Source organism: Patiria miniata, unplaced genomic scaffold (genome assembly GCF_015706575.1).
Source record: "Patiria miniata isolate m_02_andy unplaced genomic scaffold, ASM1570657v1 HiC_scaffold_2, whole genome shotgun sequence".
Classification (NCBI taxonomy): domain Eukaryota; kingdom Metazoa; phylum Echinodermata; class Asteroidea; order Valvatida; family Asterinidae; genus Patiria; species Patiria miniata.
In genome coordinates, this window is record NW_024037058.1 from 7,307,808 (window position 1) to 7,325,267 (window position 17,460).

A 17,460-nucleotide genomic window follows, 5' to 3' on the forward strand; every position below is an offset into this window, starting at 1 on the left:
ACCGGCCACGTGACGGGCTCTCGACCAATAGGAATGGGCAAACTGTCGTAGGTATAGCCAAATTTGGCCTTCTTACATTCGCTACTGCTTCTACTACATTTTATTTGGGGGGGGGGAGGGTTGGGGGCAGCCCACCGTAGAACTGTGCCTGTTGTCGAGAATGTTAAATGGCTGCATGAGATTTTGCTCTTCTATAGACATTGGCAGAAGAACAAGTTTGCCCAAAACTTCGGTGATGTGTCCATCAAGCAACAGCAGGTGGCACATCCGATTGGCACAAAGGGAACTGATCTCTATTGTGAGAAAACCTGTGCCGTATGGAGTCCGGGTTGGGTATAGAACTTGAAAGTTCACCCCTAGTGGCGCGCTTCCGGAACCCTTGAATAGGAAAATTAACGTGAAAAAATTCGGAAATGTGTAATTATTTCCTAACCTTGGTACATTGATTTCTTAAGAAAATCACCCTCGAAAAAGGCCTTTATAAAACTGTTACTATATATTATTATTATTATTATTTTATTATTATTATTGTTGTTTATTCAGCCAAATTACAAGATACAACAAGCAATCCACAAAAGTAAACAAAACTAAACAAAAACAATGCAATCCAAGCTGGCCAGGATTGACAAAAGTATAATAAAACACTGACTCGAAAGCCTGTCAATCCTAACTTGAATGGTACATGTAACATACAAAAAATATATTAAAAAATAGATACAAAGTTCAATGAAAAATAAGACCGCCTTCAAAATAAAACTTAAAAAGATAATTAGATTCAAAGGAGTAACAGCTAAAACCTGCCAGAAGTTTTTTAAAGGCAAGATATAGCTGGCGTAAAAACATAACAGCATGCAGATTTTACAAGACTGGCCGGGGAAAACAGACAAACAAAACAAAACAAAGCAAAACAAGACAGGATAAGACTAAACAAAATGAAACAAAACAAGACAAAACAAAACAAAACAACTTAAAAGACAAGGCGGTCATTGAAAATTTAAAGTTAAATAGGAGACTAAAATGTCTTTTAGGATTAACTTTTTTTGGTTAATAAACGTGAAGGACTCATTAGCTTTTACACACACAAAATTATACAATGTCCGCTGATAAGGACATTCAAGCCAGCCCGACAAAATCTAGAACCCATCAGCTGCTGTAGGTTGGTAAATCTTGGAGTCGTTATACATTTTCGTCCTCACGCAAGTACGCGATGTGAAAACAAACGATAACGAACAAGGAGACCTTGGAACGAAAATGCCGGATGTGAAAGATCGTAAGTAAATTCATCTTTACCCACTATCGCCAAGTGATTTCTCATCATTTTTTTCTTGAGGAATACCAAGATAAAATTCTAACATGAATGTTGCTTGGGGTTATTTTAGAAATCAATCTGTCGAAAAATTATGGCAAGGGAACTAACTTAAAAGCTTAAAGGGCAACCTTGTGTAAAATGTCAAAAAATGCGGGCCGCGCAAGGATTCCGGAAGCTCGCCCCATGACCTTTTACTTGCAGGCCAGTAAGCCCCGCCCACTGCGCACTGGGCAAATTAACACGTGCTCCTCTCCAATGCCACACTGCATTTTCCTACGGCACGCGCGTGCACGCTTGTCGGACTTTTGTGCACGTACGTCGGACATAAATCACGGCTGTGAGTAAGCGGTGCTTACTGGATCGGTGCAATCCAGTAAGCACCGCCCCATGGTGTTCTGACCAATCACAGCCCTGATTTATGTCCGAGTGCGTGCACAAAAGTCCGACAAGCGTGCACGCGCGTATGATGCTTGCTGTAGGAAAATGCAGTGTGGCATTGGAGAGGAGCACGTGTAAATTTGCCCAGTGCGCAGTGGGCGGGGCTTACTGGATTGGTCCATTACGGTGTAGCATGAATTTAGGTTTTATGAAATACGGACCCATTGGTGATATTGCACATGCTCATGCATAGATAATTAGGAGGGGGACCGGTCACGTGAGAGAGTTTAACCAATAAAAGGGAAAAAGAGTCCGATTTTCATGCGAGTCCGATTTTCATATGACGCCGGTTTGTAAGTGACTTCGTTATGCATCGCGCGCGCGCACGCACAGCGGATAAAGCACAATAATACCCTATCGCCGTTTGCGAGTTGGCCAAGCCCCTTAGAAAACCAAATGGAGTTTTTGTGCGCTAAATTTTGTGTCTCAGATGTTGCACGTTCCGCGTTCATTTGTATATCATGTATTGTACAAAATGAAGCGGTGAGCACTGCGTTAACTTTTGTTTTCATCATGTATATCATGTAATTGGTCTATATTTCACAAGCTGCGTTGACGCGATTCTCACGCGATTCTACCGGGATAGGTCAATAGACCGCTTGCAGACGCGTTCGATAATCGACGCGCGAAGGCGCGCGACGCCATGTTGTGGGACAGGCGTATATCAATTCACGCACATTTTGTCCCATAACATGGCGTCGCTCACCTTAGCGCGTCAATTATCGAACGCGTCTGCAAGCGGTCTATTGGCTAAACACTCAAGTTTATGTCTGTGTTCAAATCACCCAATGCTACCGTGCAGTGGGCGTGTTTTAAACTGAAGTGACGTCACACTTACAAACCGGATTGCATTGGCGGCCAGGAGAACTTGTTGTCATTTCCACGTGCCGACAGGGCGGAGCTTATATGTATTTTGCGTGCGCGTGTCACGTGCCCACGGCATGCACGTACATAATTATGGCGATGTAAGTACATGTACAATGCTTTGCAGATTGGAGTTTGCGCTTCTATAATTCTTCACATAATTTAGTTTGTGCAAGGATTTAAATCAGCGTTCACCACTCATCGGTTATTGTCTTGTTGGCCAAGACTATTATAAGATTCTGTTTCCCTTTGGAATGTTGGCACCAGGACCCCAGAAATTCCGAGCATCCCTCACGCACCTTAATTTATTGAAGTTTATAATGTTCACGTGTGAGCTGCTCATAATTATTTGCTTGTGTCAATGAACTTGGCCATATTTGTGAAACCTCGACTTGGTACAACTTGTTCGGGTTCTGTTTTCATAACTAGTTTCCCCCTTTGGTTAATGTTCTCGGAGATTCAAGCTCAAACTGTATGTTTACCCTTTCCCATCCGAAATCCCTTAGCCAAACTTTGGAGACGTACCGTACAGGGTTGCCGACCAGTTAATCGGTCCGAAATTGCCTACGCCGGCCCGGAATCACGATTTGCATGCCCTCAAAATCTTCATTATTTAAGCATGCTGTGGGCCATGAACTTGAGGGTTTGTACAAAATATGGGTGGAAGCCGTGCACAGGACTGTGAGCTTGTAGTTCGTTCAATTTGGATGAAATTGGGGCCCTTAAAGCGCTCTATTTTGCAATGGAGTGTAGGCATCGTTTTTTTCAAAATGGCGATAGGCTTCAGGACTATTTTCAGGGGTGATCATCTTCGGATGGAAATTTCTCCTAAAAGTCATTAGTTGACCCCCGAAAATTGTAAAGAAAATGAAAGATGATGAAATAAGCTTTAATTTGATGTGTATCTCGAACACCTTGGAGAGTTGTGAGTAATTTCCCCGAATTTCTGAAGTGGGAGCATTTACCATTGAGGTCTATGGAAGTTTATTTACTGGTCTGCAACCACAGGGTTTCGCAAAATGGTTCGTATGACGGTAAAGCCGCAGCCCAGACAAGGCCGAGATTTGTAGAAATAATGCAATCGGGCACGGTGCGCATGACTCAACAACAGAGGGCGCTATTTACATGGCGGAAGTTTATACGAACCATGACAACAACTTAAAGTTGAACAAGTTCCGTAAAAAAGACACAGCGCACGTCTGAAAACATCGGAGATTTGCTCCTTTTAACGTGGACAGGTTGATTTCAAGCAACAGGCTGTTGTTTCATGATGAAATAATCATGCCAGTAGCTGCTGGAATTGACGCTTTCACTGCGTTCGAGAGGCAGTTGAGAACCCTCTGCCTCAACGAGTTTCCCTGTGGAAAGGGAACGTGGGTAGGTTTACCGGTTTGTGGTTGGTATGCTATCCCGGCTGATGAGTGTGCTCAGCCTACCGGTAACAGGTCATCTCGTACCTTGGGCAACTCGTACCTTGGACAACTCGTACCTTCAACTCGACGTCATTATACCGAGTCGTACCTTGGACAACTCGTACCTTCGGCAAGTCGTACCTTCAGTTAAGACGACTCGTACCATCACGCGTAAGACAAGTCGTACCGTCAATCAGGATAATGATCCGAGGCTGAAATAAGTGGACCGTAACTCATTGGAAGTGGACTGCTTATTAAAATAAAGGTGAATCTCTTTTTGGTATGGGGTCTCTTTCCCCGGGCCCCCAAAAAGAGGAATTTATTTAGCGCGAAGCCGGCCGCGGCAGCTTACACGCACTGTGTGCGCGGCATGCACAGGCCCACGCGGCATCCGTGCAAAGTGACACGGTTCTTGCGCCGCGCTGACCGGTCAATATGGACGTCTGTGCACGGTGACATTGATGCAGTCTGCCGTTACGTTTAGAGACTTAGGCTACGCGAAAATATTATGGAACTGATGTTTTTATCCAAGATTCACGTCTTACCATCATTTCTACAATGAATGACCATCATTGAGATGAAATATATATGAAGAAAAAAGTGGCCAAACCCCCGCCCCCAATTTGTAAATGTTTCGAATAAACCAGTTGATGAATAAACCAACTGTGAATTTTTTTTTTACATTTTAGACTTTCAGACTTATAGCTAGGAAAGGACTGAATCATTTAAAAGTACTGACTGCTCTTGTATACTTTGGTTATTAGACTTCACAAGAAAACGCAGAAATTACTTTATTTAGACACATTAAATGTTTAAATTTGATTTTTATAAATTTTGTCGGTTGGTTTTAGCTCGCTCTGGAAACAGGATGTTACGGTGGTTAGGCTGTATTGCATAATTAAACCACACCAAATCCGCATCTGAAGTTTCTCCACTATAAAATTCAATAGATGAGTGACACTTCTATAGATGAGTGACACTTCTATAGATGAGCGACGCTTCAATAGATGAGCGACACTTTGGGTGTACTTGTTAAAACCGCCGGCCGCTTCCGAGTCACCGGCATCGGTACCGCGCACGACCGACCGCTGCTCGCGCCCACGGAGGCCGGCCCGCCAGGCCCAATGCGTAAACTAATGCTGCCTGGCAAAGCCATTAGATCTTTAATGTGGAAGCTGTCCTGGGCGCAGACATTTTGATTACATGTGCATGTGCATGTTTGTAGAACACAATGAAATTAGATGGATTGCATTTTAAAAGTGTACTCTAAATGCAACGCGCAAGTAGAAGATACGCAAACAACTTCAGCGCGTCATGACGGTTCAAAAACGTCACGGCAAAAAGCATCTGCAGCGGATACGCTAACGCTTTTACTAGCTATTTGCGTAGAGCAAAATGAAACACTCATTTGCTGATCGTGCGTTTCGGTTTTGGGCGTATCGGCTTCGATGACGCACCGGTATGGAATACAAACGCAGATATGCAAATAGCCTTACAAGATCCGTACAAAATTTCTAGTTCCCCATAGGTTTGTGCACAAATATGGATGCGCCCATCCGGCATTACTTTGTACATCGAGTTAGCGCTCTAGTAATTTAATATAGCTCTATGGTTTAACCGCAAAACTACCAGGCCAACTTTACTCACTCGTTAGCCAGCACATTTCTCCAAAAATTACATTGGGCAAAGAAAAGGTCCTCAGTAGTTTACCAACCAAGTTTGCCGACTCAGTTCAATTTTTAAAGGAGACATTTCTTCAATATGTTGAACATGAGAAGGAAGTCAAGTGATTTCAAAATGGGGCTAAATACTAGACTGGTACATGTCCAACCATGGTCCAACTATTTGAAAAGACTGACCTCTTCATTCAGTGTCATATTCTGGTGGCTGACTATGGAGAAATGTGTAGTAAAAAGAGACTAGTTCCCGGTTCAGGCCACATGTTTCTTTTGGCACAGTTGAATGATGCAGTACTTAAGCGGTGTTGGACTGGTTGTTTCAGGTGCCAGTCTATTTTCTTGTATTTGCATATTTTCAATACCTAATAAGTTTTGGGACTCTTATAAACCGTAATGAGAGTCCCAAATTTTCGGACTAGTTTAACCACTGTTACTTGTGACTGGACCTGTTGTTAACTTCACTAGTTGAATTCTGAAGTAAAACCCATTATAAGGCCGAGACTGAAAAGAAATTTAGTAGTTTTTCATCCGGCCTGTTTTTTTTTAATGAAGGAGGCGGGTGCTTTTCTTTTTTCCCCAATGGTGAATTTTCCAAGATGGCAGATGGATTCGTCAATTTTCTCAACTATTTTGCTGATACAGAATTGTGTCCAAAAGAGCATAACCTTTCTACATAGCTACTATTTTGTTGGAACCGAATAAAAAGACATATGACATTGTATGTGCAAAGTATATTGCAAATGTATGAATTAAAAAACGAAAAAGGTAGCGGCCGGGAAAAAAGGAAGCAGGCGGGGATGAGGAACTGGCATAGGAAAGATTCCCCTATCTGGCCATCACTTATTTTTCCCTTCAGTGACCTATCAACCATCAGAAAGTGATAATATGTCCTAAAAGTCAAAATTAGCAAGGAAAATATTGATGTATTTACTGAAAAAACACTTACACATTTTCAGACCAGTCTCATAGGGTTTGTGCACAGGGTGACAAATGATGGCCAGATTTGGGAATCTTTTCCTGGTATATTCTTTTTACTTGGCCGAAGAGGTTCTACATGTACATGAATTGAAACCGTGTTCTACATCTAGTTTCTATTTTGTCTTCTTTTCTCTTCTGGAATTCAGAGAACGTCAAATGAAAAGACCCAGTCAGAATCCAGGTTCAATGTCACCCTGAAAGGTAAGGTTTTAGTTTACAAATTTTCTTCGAATGAATGAGGCTGTTCGCAATATTGATGAGAAATTGAACAATGCCCAAGCATGATGTACAGCGTTTCTCAGCGATTTCTCAGAGGTGGCCACGTTGCTAATTTCAGTGACCACCTTGCCAATATCTCCAGTTCGCTGTGAAGATTTGCCATGAAGGAAATACTCATCAAAAAATTGTCATTCTCTGTAATTTATGAGCGTTTACCTTGACCTCTGTGTGTAAAGAACTCACAATTTGGATGTGTAGATGAAATCATCTCGCATATTTGTGAGCGTTGCATTCTTTTTAGTTTGCAGACTTTGTAAAATGTTTCCATCGTCAATTTGAATTTTTACCAACTCGCTCGGTTTATATGCCAGGGGAAACACTTGGCGTTTCTACACAATTGCCTTTCAATTTTGTTCTTTAATTCTTTTTTGTTTGTTGTTTTTTTTGTTTATCTTATAGATTATGGGGCTGGCAAGGAGCAAGAGGAGACACTTGAAGAGCTGATTTCGTCGCCGTTTTCTCCGTACAGCGTCGATTACAGCTGGAGTTCGGAGGCCAAGCAGCTCCGAGACCTGGCGGTCAAGAGCCCGTGGCTCATCGACCGGGAGTTCATCCTGAGCCACTTCAAGTCGCTCCGGATTGTGGACAAGAACGTGAGTCTGAAATAGGGCTATCAATCGGAACCGGGTACCCGAGTACCCGACCGTCAACATAAGGAACCGGTTCCAGATTATGGAATCGAGTACCCGTAAGGCGAGCCATCAGATAACAGACCGTTCGGGTACCGGGTCCGGTATGCTAATTTCTTTCACCCCAATCGGTACGAAGCCAGAAGCCACCCGGTCACTGAAGCGTGACGCCCCAATCGGTCCAAACTGGTGACTCAGGGTTTCACAATAGGCAACATAAATTGAAGTCTGGCCATTGTTGGAGGATTATTCGGCCCACTGGGATTACCAGCGGCAGCTTCTATGAAGCTCGTCACAGTCATTGTTGCCTACTGGAGGATTAGCGCGTCGCAAATTGGTTCCTTTGTGATGAGCCAGAGCCATGGTGCAGTAGCCTGGTGGAGTTAATCCAGGCCGATCGGTTCCACGCAAGGTCCCAATCCCTTCAACATACTGGGCGGGCTCAACCCGAACGGTCAGGGGAGGGATTCTAATTTGAGGGCTTGCCTAACCATCTTTAGAAATTACTCGGTAACTTCTCAGAGAATGAAAAAGAACAGCTTCGAATGTAATTGATAGAGAGAAGTTTCCAAATGAAAAACAGACTTCGTGGAAAACAAAACCAATTCCCCGTTTACGATGCTTGGGATAGTTGCTGTGTTTACCATAAAGCTAAAGAGCTCACTGTATGTAACTTGCGAACTGGCACACCGATATGGGGCATGGGTGTCGCCAGGATTTTTTCTAGAGGGGGGGCAAAAAAAAAATTTGCCAAAAAATGCTTGTATTACTCAACACATTCTCGATTTATCAGTTTTAGAGGGGGCAGGGACATTTTGCCCCCCCCCCCCCCCCAACTCATTAAATTTACACCACTTTGTCTTCGCGCCTCTTTTTCTTTTTTTTTCCTTTTCTTTTTTTTTTCTTCCTTTTTTTTTTTTTTTTTTTTTTTGTGTGCTTTTCCAGGGGGGGGGGGGGGGGGGGGGGCAAGTGCCCCCCCTTGCCCCCCCCCTCGCGACGCCCATGATATGGGGTAGTATTAGCATGCAGACCTTTATGAACAATCTGAACAGCAACTTCCGAAATTGACAGTTTTGGGTTAGGTTTCTTTAATGGGTACCCAGGTAACCGTATTTCTTTTCAATAGGTTACCCGGTTCCTGTACTACCCGTAAATGCACACCCCTAGTCCGATATCGACGTCTGTTTGAATACTTTCGCTAACGTTAACAGTGTCACATTCTTCAAAATCTGTTGGGAGATTTTTAAGGATTTGTGTGAGATTGGAATGCGTATGGACTTGTGCTCAAACAGCAGGGCCCAATTTCACGGCGCTGCTAAGCACACGTTTTTGTGCTAACAGAGCCTCTGTCTATTTCATGGAGACCGTAAGCATAAGTACAGCAAAAGGCATGCTTACTTCGGAGGAAAAATTTGATGAACTTAATGACGTAACAATGGAAATCTCCATGCACGTGCGACCGTTAGCACGTCCACGCCGTGAAATAGTGCTTAAGGTTAGCAAATTTTTCTGCTACGCTAAACACAACTTTTGTGCTAACTGTTAAGCAGCGCCGTGAAATTGGGCCCTGATGGCCTGTCATCTCCATTTTACGAGCGGAAGGGAAACACTGCACTTGGGTATCCGGTTCCTGTATGATAATACATGTAATAATAATCGGCATTTAAGAACGCTCTTATTAGTAAACTAAATCACAGCGCTTACAGTATTATTATTACCCCTGATCATTGGGCCAACTAAACATTCCAAATACCATCTCAGCTCCCTGGGGAGTATACAGCTGGATGCTGCCTGTTAGGCGCAATCAGGCTTATTCAATCACAATAACCATCTCTGCCCTCACAGGTACCCATTTACTCCTGGGTGGCGAGAAGCAATGAGTGACAAAGTGCCTTGCTCAAGGGCACACGCACCATGACCCCGGCTAGACTCGAACCCACAACCCGCAGCTTTACCCACAGTGCCCTTAACCACGAGGCCACAGCACTCCTATACTACCGGTAAACGCACACTATTAAAAACAATTTTCTTTTGCCTATAATTATCAGGTAAGTACAGTTGACGAAGGCCTGCTTAGATTCAGCAACTTGGAAGAATTAACCCTCAGCGTCAACAAACTCCAGACGGTGGATACGTGCAATGTTCCGAGCTCGCTAAAGGTCTGCGTTTTTTATTGGTTTTTTTTGTAAATAATAATACTAACGGGTACACATATAGTGATTTTAACTAATATCAAAGTGCTTTACATTATTATTACCCCTGATCATTAGGCCATTGAACATTCTTAAACTCAGCTCCTTGGTAATATACAGCTCGATGCAGCCATTTCGGCGCAAGGCAGCTAGAATCAATCACAGTAACCATCTCTGCCCTCACAGGTACCCATTTACTCCTGGGTGGGGGAAGCAATGAGTGACAAAGTGCCTTGCCCAAGGGCACACGCACCATGACCTCAGGCGGGACTGGAACCCACAACCTGCAGAATTATCCGCAGACCACGAGTTCAAAGCTCCAGACCACGAGGCCACGGCACTCCACTCAGATGTGGATGATTCACAAAAACAAAAACTTGTCTGAAAAATGTTGTTCGTTACCTTCCCAAAATACTCCAAAATCTGTTTTACAAAATAGAGGCAAGATTGAGGCTATATGGCAAAAGTGTGTGGCTGATTATGGCAGATGCACTGTGTCAATTAGGTCTTAAGCCAGTCCTTGCATTGTTTATGCTCAGCCATGCAAAAATGTAGGCCTTGATTATACTTGAAATCCTCCGCACTGCTTCAGGATGTCACTGGCTCTGCCCAAACATGTTGACAGTGACTGCTGCAGGATTTTGCAGGATTAAGGCAGCTAGTGGTCACCCCTCCAAGGACCACATTCAAGAAATAAAGGAGAATTTAGCAGGATTCAGGCTGTATGCTATTTTTACATGGAGGCAGTTGGAGGATTTTGCAGGATTGAGTTTACATCCTAGCAATAACCTAGGAGTTTAAGGCTAAGACCTCTATAGACATAATGGTTAAACTGTTTTGACTAATGCTGAAGAATCCTCCAAATCGAAAACCGATTACCTTAAATACCACTTTCCATGAAAAATCCTGCATGCAAGACGCCCGTCTGAATTCACATTCGGGACGAGTTCCTGACTAGTCGCAGGAAGAATCAATCACGGTTTTCCAGAAGAAACTCTGCAATTGTCCCGGACATGTTCTGGGGAAATTTTCATTAGCAACTGCTTGACTCACCAATACTGATAAAGTCATTGCAGGGAGATTGCAGGGAAGTTGTTCAGAATCCTGCTACTTGTCCAGAACTCGTCCGGGATATAAATTGAGGCCAGCCCTAAGGCCAAAAAAAAAAGTCTCCGGTTTCTGGTATGGAGCTTGCCCAAAAAGTGGTGCGGCGACGCAGCTTTTTTTTTTTTTTTACCTGATTTTTTTGCTTCAAATGTCGGCTGATGACTGCAAATGGTCCTCAACTAAACTTAGTGCAAATATATGGGAGTCCAGAGAGGCCACATAAAGCTTATTCTCGACCATAACCGAATCTAAAAACACGTTAAAATTGTGCAGCAGCAGGATTCCAGTCAAACCAGTGAGTTTGGCAGTTTTGAGACATCATCTTTCATTGAAAAAAAACTTTTTCATTTTGCCGACGCGCATGGCTACGGCGACACACGCCCATACCAGAAACCGGAGACTTTTTTTGTGGCCTAAGTTTGAGTTTTGTAGGCAGGCTGTGGGATTTTCTCCGGTTACATCATGGGCAATTCTGTAAATTCAGATGTTCAGTTCAGACACTTTAATGAGCTGCTGTTGGAAAAGTGAATGTGATACATCACTAATAATGTGACATCTAATGAGTAGAAAAACAATTACAGACCAAACTAAGGTGCCACCACCTTAACGACCTCGTACATGTACATCATGTGGTCGGTTCCAAGTTTGATTTAACAGAATTGCCCATCGCAGAAATAACTTAAAAGTTTAAGCTTTAAACTTGTTCAATATTCACAAAGAAAGTGATCAAAGCTACCCCTGTATTCGCCTCGCTATTTTGACTGATGGAAAGTTAATTTACATTTCTTTCGCCATTCTTCCGTCAGAGAGCACATTTCTTTTCTATTTTTCACCATATGGGAATGCAATGAAATTGAAAAGACAAAAAATTGATTACTGATTTTCCGTGCCATGGTGTACATTTGGATCGGCTGAGAACAATCCGTGCTCTTGAATATGAATCAATATAATAATTCCATAAATCTAATAATCTACTATATTCAATGCCTAAAAACTGTACATCACAATCTTATATTTCGTCTTAATAACAGTCCTCACAGGCAAAAATACATTTTATTGACAGGACAGCATTAGGTACAAGAAACTAGACTGACCCAAGGTTATATACAAAGAACGAATGGTGCAGAATCAATTCTCGGATGATTCAGTCGCCAAGAAACAGTCATTTTGGGGAATGGGTTCCCTTGTTTCTCCTTAGAATCTGAGCTTCCAACTTTTCCCATATCGAATCCGAGATCAGCAGCTGTTTAAAAAAAGGGACAAAAAGTGTGACGTTAAAATTCAGTTCATGTCATTGAATTTTTTTTGTATGTGTTCAATCTCACCAAATGTACAAAGTCTCTTGTTCTGGATGACACACTTTAAATCAACTTTTTTGATGGAAAAAAGGGCTCATTGATTTAATAAGAAGACCAATATGAGAGTACCGGTATACCACTTAATGCTCTCCGTTACAAATGATTTGATAGTAGCTGTGGTCTGGTATTAATTAAAGAAAATGCCCAATTTCAGATAAATTGTCCTTTTTGCTGAGAAAAGTTATGTTTGTTAACAGAAATGGGATTTTAAAATGTCCACTCCCGTATGTCGCTTAGCTTACCTCATACTTTTGACGTTTGCTGCCTTGACCGGATTGCAGACAGTTCTGTCTGCTCCTGTACTGGTTCTTGAGCAGCATCCCTTGGCCCAATTGCAGACTGTCTTATCTGCTCCTGTACTGGTTCTTGAGCAGCATCCCTTGGCCCAATGGAAGACAGTTCTATCTGCTCCTGTACTGGTTCTTGAGCAGCATCCTTTGGCCCAATAGCAGACAGTTCTATCTGCACCTGTCCAAGTTCTTGAGCAGCATCCCTTGGCCCAATTGCAGACAGTTCTATCTGCTTCTGTACTGGTTCTTGAGCAGCATCCCTTGGCCCAATTGCAGACTGTCCTATCTGCTCCTGTACTGGTTCTTGAGCAGCATCCCTTGGCCCAATGGAAGACAGTTCAATCTGCTCCTGTACTGGTTCTTGAGCAGCATCCTTTGGCCCAATAGCAGACAGTCCTATCTGCTCCTGTACTGGTTCTTGAGCAGCATCCCTTGGCCCAATTGCAGACAGTTCTATCTGCTCCTGTACTGGTTCTTGAGCAGCATCCCTTGGCCCAAAAGCAGACAGTTCTATCTGCTCCTGTACTGGTTCTTGAGCAGCATCCTTTAGCCCAATAGCAGACAGTTCTATCTGCACCTGTCCAAGTTCTTGAGCAGCATCCCTTGGCCCAATTGCAGACAGTTCTATCTGCTCCTGTACTGGTTCTTGAGCAGCATCCCTTGGCCCAATTGCAGATGGTTCTACATGTATGTGCAGCTCTACAACCTCTTCAGCAGCATCCCGTGGCCCAATAGCAGACAGTTCTCTCTGCTCTTGTTCAGGTACTTTGGCTGCAGCCCTTGGTCCATTTGTACGAAGCTCCCTCCGTTCTACCAAGGCGCCTTGCCTTTTTTGTGTTTTTCTTTTTTTGCAGCAGCGAGCAAGGTTTAAGAAAGAAAACGCTTCCACTACAGCAGCGCGATATGTGGAGTTGGTGGCATTGTAGACAAGGGGATTGATGGAACTGTTGATTGCACTCAAGATGACTGCAGCTGTAGTCACCTTAAATTGGAAATACATCTGATCCGGGTGAATATATTGTTTGAGAAAAATGATATGATAAGTGATAATCATTAAATTACAAAGAAAGAACACAGCAGTGTTAATGAGCAGCATGCAGACCACCTTGCCAAATTGCCGTGGATGTTGCTGTGAAGCCGGTGTGGAATGACCTAACTTGATCAACATGTAGATGTACGTAGATACAGTGATTGCAAAAGTTGATACATAAATTATCTGTGACAGTATATTGTCTATGAGAAAGATTGTGTTACAAGTTTTAGCATCATCTGAAGCAAATTGTGGGTTCATAAGAAGTGCTTTCGTAACTCCAAGGACAACTGATAGAACCCAAAGTCCTGCAGATATCTTGGCAGCCCGTGTTTTGGTGGCTGAAGACCTGAATGAAATCGGATGATGCACAGCTGAGAATCTTTCCACTGCTATGGCTGTCACAAAACAGAAAGAAGCACAACGCGCTGTTTCAAGCACTAACATAGATATAATACGAATTAAAATGTCATTGCCATACTCCGTAGGTGGTGATAATGATGCAATCAATGCTCGAATAAGGTAAAGAGAGTCCGCCACTGCCAGATTGGATAAGTAGACATTGACGATTGTGCGCATTGACTTCACACGAACAGCGACAAAGAGGAAGATGAAGTTCAGGATGATACCGAATGGTGCAATGATATCAGTAGCAAGGTGAATTGTATCAAGACCTTGCTGTGATCGATTGTATATTTCCTCAAATTCCTGTCCGTCTTGAACCGTAATGGTGTAGTTGTCTTCCATGGATTCTTTCATCTCCTCATGTGCATTCAATCACAGCTTGAAGTTTACTGATCTAAAGTCAAACTTCAGCCTGTTTAAGTTTGTTGGGTCTGATCATGCTCAGTTACTGAACAAATTCTCCACTGATGTTCATAAGGAAAGATGAGCCCAGACTATAACTTTCTCTGTGGCCTTGCTGCAGGAAGTTAAAAAAACCCACTTATTCAAACACCCTGGATGAGCATTAAGAAAAAAGATCTGGATTTGAAGGATCATTGTGTAATTAAGATGCTATAGTTTCTCAGTATCAGGTTATGTAGTCATTTTTTTATGTTTTATGTTCTTTGCCCGTAAACAAAAGTAAGTTTTCTTTTTGTGTTCTTTTATCCACATTTCCTGATGGTCGTATTTCTCTGTCTAGTTTTGGATTCTATTGCGTGCATCAGTGTCTTGTCTCATCTCCATTTCAGTTTCATTTGTCTAACATTACAGATCTTGGTGTCTCCATGCACCATTTCTTTACGCACTTTTCTTGGCCTTTCTTTGCGGGGAATATTTTTTGAATTGGGTAACTACGTTTGGTTTGGGAATTGAGTACAGTGCTAAGATGAGTTTACCATCAAGTAAATCAACCTTACCAAGAAATTGTGCATGGTTTGATCGTTTATCCAAAACAGTTACACATGGAGGTATCTCAAAACAAAAAAAACTTTGAAAAGCTACTTGAAAAATTGAAGTGAAATTTAAAGGTAGTATACAACATTTGCAAACATCAACAAGTTTTATATTTCATTTTAATAATAGTCTTCACTAGCAAAAATACATTATTTTGACATGACAGTATTAGGCTGAGAATCCATGTGTCGAATGCATTAAAATCAGTTGTTTGAAAAGCAATGCACATACTTCCATATGTTCGTATTGCGTATTGCCACTAGTTACTATTGGTGACTCAATCAGACAAAATACAATTTAGGAAACATGCCATGCACTCCCATGAAATGAATGAAAATCAGTTAGAGACTTTTCACTATTCTATATAATATGCAAGCAAATTTATTTCCACAGAATCCAAGCCAAAAAAAAAGTCCCAAGGGGTTTCAACAGCAATGCTGTTATTTTTCTTTTTTGCAACAAGGATTATTTCTACTTTTGGAAGGAATGGTAGCCCTGAAAAGGACTGTTTGTTTACTTCTTAGATGTTTACTGAGCTGCTCTGGCTCTGCCCTCTACTTGGTAGCCTCTTTCATGGAAACAAGTCTGGCATGGCAGGGTGTGTCGCTTGACTGAGAGTGAACATATTTAGCTTAATGAGCAGCTCTATATAAAGGAGATCGCAAGGACATTCCTTATTACACAACCTGACGTGAGCACTGCAAAAAAGCCACTGAAGCATATCATACAAAAACAAAAAGAAATTTTTCTTTGCTTCAGTTTTAAGCAAACTTACATCAGAGTTTAACCCATAATTAGATTCAAATATAAATACCACAAAGGTAACTGACTGTGCACATATGATAAAAAAAATAACAAGGATTACTGCCAACATACATGTAGTGCATGATAGCTATTGGTACAGCACCAGTTCAGTAGTTTGGAGGTCCAGGGTTCCAACCCCACTCCAGTCAATTTCTTTGTTCAACTTTTAAACCAAATCAGATTTTTAGAGTACCGGTACTCTCAATTAATCAGGCACTTCTTTCCAAATTGGGGATTCATCATCCCTTACAAACCACTTCTTATATTATGCATTTAGAAACATCTAGCCAATCCAGTAGCATGTTGTGAACCAACTCATGAATTATTCAAGCCTTTGCTCACAGGTTTTAGAGCTTGTGGCCAATCAGACCAGTGATCTGGAGCTTCTGTGCTCTGTGCACCAAAGAAAAGAAAAGTCACTCTTTTTCGAACACCCTGGATGAGCATTAACAAAAAAGATCTGGATTTGAAGGATCATTGTGTAATTAAGATGCATGTAGTTTCTCAGTATTAGGTACAATGTAGTCATTTTTTTATGTTTTATGTTCTTTGCCTGAAAACAAAAGTTACTTTTCTTTTTGTGTTCTTTTATCCACATTTCCTGATGGTCGTATTTCTCTGTCTAGTTTTGGATTCTATTGCGTGCAGCAGTGAATTGTCTCATCTCCATTTTCAGTTTCATTTGTCTAACATTATGGATCTTGGTGTCTCCATGTACCATTCCTTTACGCACTTTTTTGGCCTTTCTTTGCGGGGAATATTTCTGGATCTGGTTCTACTTTTGACTCTGGAATTTAGTACAGTGCTAAGATGAGTTTGCCATCAAGTAAATCAAAATTATCAAGAAATTGTGCATGGTTTGATCTTTTATCTCAACACCGTAAAAAACTTGGGAGGTCTCAAGTTTAAACCCCAGAATTAAATGCCATCTTAATAGAGAATTGATATTATACCAAAATCCAGTTCACTAAATTGTAACCTTAAATTTTCAGTCCTAAAGAAAATTAGTAATTATTTGATCTCCATGTCTTTAGCAAGATACTGTAATCTTACACTTGGTAAACAATGTTGAGATTTAATACAATCCTATAAAAGATGAATCAACATGAAAATTGTGACAGATAATACAAAACAAAATTTGAACCCACGGTAAGGAGTTTCTTTACTCGAATATCAGAGATTCTGCATGTAACACAAGGCTGTTCAATAACTTCAGCAATTTTTAGGCAATGGCACACTGGATTAAATTTAGTAAAACAAAATTCTGTTCAAGGGTCTGGCAAATTTTCGTCTCAACTTTCGGTCTCAACTGACTGGACCGTAAGAGACACTAACAAAAATGTCAAGCTCCACTTTTTTTTATGAGGTCTCTAGAGAGATACTAATATACATGTATATAGGCATATATTTTTTTATTTACGTTAGTATGATACATGGCAATAATACCAGGGAATTTCATAGCATTTGGAACAAATGCATGGATCCTACGAAACCCATTTTATTAATTTTTTTTTGGGGGGGGGGGGCGGTAGGGGGTGGCTGAGGGACACCATTCAGCAAGACGTTAATTCCTTTTTTCCCTATTTTTTTCTCCTTTATGTATACGACTTTTATGTTTTTGTATGTGCTCACTTTATGTTTGAACTTACTACATTTATAAACTCTACCTGGGATCTCATTGTTTGCATTA

The 17,460-nt window shown here is 41.6% G+C and overlaps 1 protein-coding gene across 1 annotated transcript in view; it reads left to right on the forward strand.

Moving 5' to 3' along the window:
* The first annotated feature begins 3,711 nt into the window (after positions 1–3,711).
* The window catches only part of LOC119726905 (leucine-rich repeat-containing protein 43-like), a 30,977-nt gene continuing 17,228 nt past the window's right edge, over positions 3,712–17,460 (forward strand). The window contains 4 exon segments of the mRNA XM_038198757.1: positions 3,712–3,988; positions 6,827–6,881; positions 7,359–7,552; positions 9,637–9,747. Coding sequence (XP_038054685.1) covers positions 3,893–3,988; positions 6,827–6,881; positions 7,359–7,552; positions 9,637–9,747 — 456 coding nt within the window. The 5' untranslated portion in view covers positions 3,712–3,892.